Raw genomic sequence first — 1,250 nt, 5'->3', positions numbered from 1 at the left:
TATTTCTACGACTTCAAAAACAATTTAAACGTAAGCTACAAAATAGATAAATTCGTCGATGGTATATCTCATTATCAAACTTTAGACGTTAAAAGGAAATTAATATTTTTCGTCCCAGGATACAAATCCAATATTAACAAAAAGACTGAAGAGAAAATACGACAAACATTCAGCAATCTGGATACATACCTTATCATAATAGATCATTCAACTTATACGTCTTCAAAAGGTGGTGTACGAGATAGTTACGAGAAATCTGTACATTACACTTATCATCTTGGAAGGGGATTGGGCAAGTTACTCGTAGATTTCCATACAAAAGGATTCCCTTCAAACAAAATACATTGCATCGGTCACAGCCTTGGTGCTCAAATGCTCGGCTTCACTGGAACAACGTACACGAGTTTGACAGGAGAAAAAATATGGCGTATAACAGGAATCGATCCGGCAGGACCTTGTTTCTCTAACAGCCAAATAGAAGATCAAGTTAGATCAGGTGTTGCTCAATATGTCGAAGTTTTTCATTGTAATGTCGGTGAATTAGGAACGACTAGTGTGTTAGCTGATACAGATTTCTTTATAAATAATGGGAAGAAGCAACCTGAATGTCATGAAGGTTTGATACCAGGTTATGGTGCTTCCGAAGCAGCGAAATGCAGTCACAAAGCATGTGTAAGATATTGGGCTGAAACAGTACATCATCCCGGTTGGTATTTAGCGTGGAAATGTGACACCTATAAAGATTTTGCAAAGGGGAGATGTGTCCGGAATGACGTCACAATAGCTGGGTATTCTAATCCTGGTAACGCTACGGGATTATTTTATGCTTCAACTGAGACTTATGGTGTTGTTTAGATAGAAAGTGTAAGTGTTTAAGTGTAATTATGTAAGCGAGGCTGTACGAGCGTTTGTTAAAATCATAAAAGTTGAAGATTATAAAAGAAGAATACCAAAAAATAAAATGCCTTTGTATTGTACCTCAACAGTGGTAGAGCCCGCTTTAACATTTTCGCACGAATTTGCCCGGCTCGCTCAGTGACATACCATGACCAAACAGAAGACAGGCCTGAAGTGGAAGCAATTCCGCGTTTCTTATAAGGTAAGGATGGGAAGTGGAAGTGGACTTTCCGGATGAGAGGATGCATGGAAAGGGAAAATATTTTCTTTCTGTGCATCATCTCCTCCGTCGATTATAGGTAGTCAACACATATGTAATTGCGTATGTCTATGGGCAACAGTCACTTCGCTAT

The 1,250-nt window shown here is 38.6% G+C and overlaps 1 protein-coding gene across 1 annotated transcript; it reads left to right on the top strand.

Annotated features, from left to right (window-relative positions):
* Nucleotides 1-3: 3 nt before the first annotated feature.
* On the top strand, nt 4-1,060 carry LOC106127963 (lipase member H-like; the record flags this gene model as incomplete). The annotated part of the gene is made up of 1 exon (XM_013326250.1): nt 4-1,060. A coding segment is annotated over one exon (852 nt), but the record flags the coding sequence as incomplete, so codon positions are not given.
* Nucleotides 1,061-1,250: the final 190 nt, after the last annotated feature.

The sequence above is a fragment of the Papilio xuthus genome, unplaced genomic scaffold (genome assembly GCF_000836235.2).
Source record: "Papilio xuthus unplaced genomic scaffold, Pxut_1.1 DF828852.1, whole genome shotgun sequence".
In the NCBI taxonomy this organism is placed as follows: domain Eukaryota; kingdom Metazoa; phylum Arthropoda; class Insecta; order Lepidoptera; family Papilionidae; genus Papilio; species Papilio xuthus.
This window is presented reverse-complemented; position numbering and strand designations above follow the sequence as displayed.